At 39.8% G+C, this 2,473-nt stretch overlaps 1 protein-coding gene across 1 annotated transcript in view; it reads left to right on the forward strand.

Annotated features, from left to right (window-relative positions):
* The window catches only part of LOC113407422 (uncharacterized protein C1orf21), a 191,388-nt gene extending 189,152 nt beyond the window's left edge, over positions 1-2,236 (forward strand). Inside the window, exon 6 of the mRNA XM_026655923.1 lies at positions 1,490-2,236. Within this exon, the coding sequence (XP_026511708.1) occupies positions 1,490-1,528 (39 nt within the window). The 3' untranslated portion in view covers positions 1,529-2,236. The remainder of the gene's footprint in view (positions 1-1,489) is intronic.
* The last annotated feature ends 237 nt before the right edge of the window (positions 2,237-2,473 follow it).

Raw genomic sequence — 2,473 nt, forward strand, 5'->3', positions numbered from 1 at the left:
CACACACACACACACACACACACACACACACACACACACACACACACTATTGCCCGGATATGCCTTTATTCTGTACTTTGCAATTTTTAAACAATTTACTCTTAAAATTCTCTTCCTGAGCATAAAGACCTGGCAAGACTGGCCCAGTTTCAGTTGTGGGGTATGGGCACAACTCTATTCAAGCTCGTGGCCTTTCAGCCATTTGCAGTAGGACTGAATTGGCCCTCTGTGCTTTCAGAATACTATCAGGCTTGTATTCCGGCTGGGGCCCTCTCTACCCCAGACTTCTCCAGAGACATGAGTTTCCTCTGTTTTTCCTCCTTTTCCTTGCCCCTAGTAACTAGTTCTTTGACATGCTTCAGCCAATAATTTTTACCTGTGTGTTTGTGCATGTGTTTGCTGAGTAGCCTGCACATAGGAACAGCCTGCATATAGGAACAGCAGATAGGCTTGTAATACTTGGACTTGGTTTCAAGGATTAATTTTGCCTATGGGCATTTGGGGTTTGCGTTTGTAGCATGGAGGACCAAGGTCCTAGTAGGAGCTTTGGTATTCACTGTGCCTTGAACAAGAGGCCTTGTCCCTTCCTTTCCAGCCCCTTTGGAGAGGCTAGTGGAGCTGAGGGTACTGGCATTGCATAGACCTTGCACTCGGGAATACATTATGTCTAACTCCATGGTGGCACCAGATTGAGTGAGGCTCTTTGCATCCTCGATGCACCCATGCAGGGTGCCTGGCACAGTCTGGCCCTTGATGTAGAGTAGTTTTGCAGCATTAGAAATGTTTTATAGCATGTATAAATCTTTCGGTATTTATATGGGCAAGATAGAATGGCAGTCTCTGCTATGCAGTGCAGTTTGGCCACTTGGAAAGTGTCTGTGTTGCTCAGCAGGCCTTTAGTTACATTGAAGAGTTTAATAATAATACTAAGCGGAATCTCCTCAAGTATTGGTGATCTAGCAAACCTTGATGAGCAGGTGAACTGTACTACTGGAAGTTTCATATTTCAGATGAGACAAAAAATATAACTCACCTGGTCAGTAAGGATTCCCTGAAACTTTTCACAAGCTTTAGGGTATTAGCCTCATTGTCCTGGTTTAATTTCAATATGGATGTATTTTGCTCATATAAAAATCCCTTGTTGCTTTTAATGGATAAAGTATTCCTCTTCATTTTTCTGTTCCCAAAATGGTTGTCTTATTTTGCTAACACTATTATAATGGCTGCTGCCTTGCACTCCATAGGTTGCTGCATTCTAGTGGTGGATCTGCATCTCTGCATCTATTTAGATGCATCTACGTGTAAAGTATCTTTGTAAATCAGTGTATAGAATCCACTGGGATATGTGGATGAAAGATGTGTGTATTATCCTGTAAACCTCAGTCATCTTACCCAATGTTTCCAATTACTTATTTGCTTTTCATTCTCTCTCTCTCTCTCTCTCTCTCTCTCTCTTGAATTGTTCATTTGTGTGTGTTTCTTTTTAAAGGGTCGTGATTACTGTTCAGAAGAGGAGGATATCACATAGTGCCAATTCTGCCAATCAAAACAGGAATACTACTGTGTAAATAGATTACAACCCGGTCAAAATCTTTTGGAAGTCTTCTAGAGTGAGCAGCACTACATAGCAAAAGAAGATCATTTCCACATCGTATTCTCCATTCAGTTACAGCGTTTCTTAAAAAAACCAGACAAGGAATATTGCTAAGAACTCGTATGGAACTGTGTTTGTTGCTGCTAGTTAAAACTTGTTGCAACTTTTCACTTTTCTGTGTCCAGATATGCAGGAAATCCTTAAATTTAATCTGAAAGACGCTGTTGATTTTACTAAGGTTGCTGGCCTATTTTCTATTGGATGAGGTAGTGTTATACAAAACTTCCATAACTGAACAGTCAAGCTTCTAAGAAATCCTCAAGCTGTTTGTCAGTCCACAGATGGGCTGGAGTGCTTAGTATTACTGGTGATTTCAGCCTTTGGAGATGGGATGTGTTTTGCCATGACAGGCCTTGTTTCTCTACTGGGAAGAAGTTGAGAAATTATTGTCCATTAAAAGCATGTTATCACACAAATACTGGAAGTGATACAGGAGCAGAAATTTGTATTTTAAAGGGAAAAAAGTTTCATTTAATAGGTATCTTAATCAAGGACTAAGCTTTCTGAATGCGAATGGAAGTGTGATCACAATCATTTGAATCCCTTTTTTCTAAGAAAATAAACATTTACTGTTTTTATGTATTCTTGTCTTTTACCATTCATACAGTTCCACCCTTTATGAGTCTGGGGAACTTGGGAAGGCAAAGGCAGCCCTCTACAGTTACAACTCCAAGATGCTAACACTTTAAAGCACCTATGCCCATTTGGAATGTCTGTTGTGTGTTCTGTAGAGTTTTATTTTTCCATATTATGCAAAAGAGGATATTATCTTCTTACAGGCAGATGTAATATTTTTAACAAATATTGTCATGAGTAAAA

Source organism: Terrapene carolina, unplaced genomic scaffold (assembly GCF_002925995.2).
Source record: "Terrapene carolina triunguis isolate 2854851 unplaced genomic scaffold, T_m_triunguis-2.0 Scaffold211, whole genome shotgun sequence".
NCBI classification, from domain to species: Eukaryota; Metazoa; Chordata; order Testudines; family Emydidae; genus Terrapene; species Terrapene triunguis.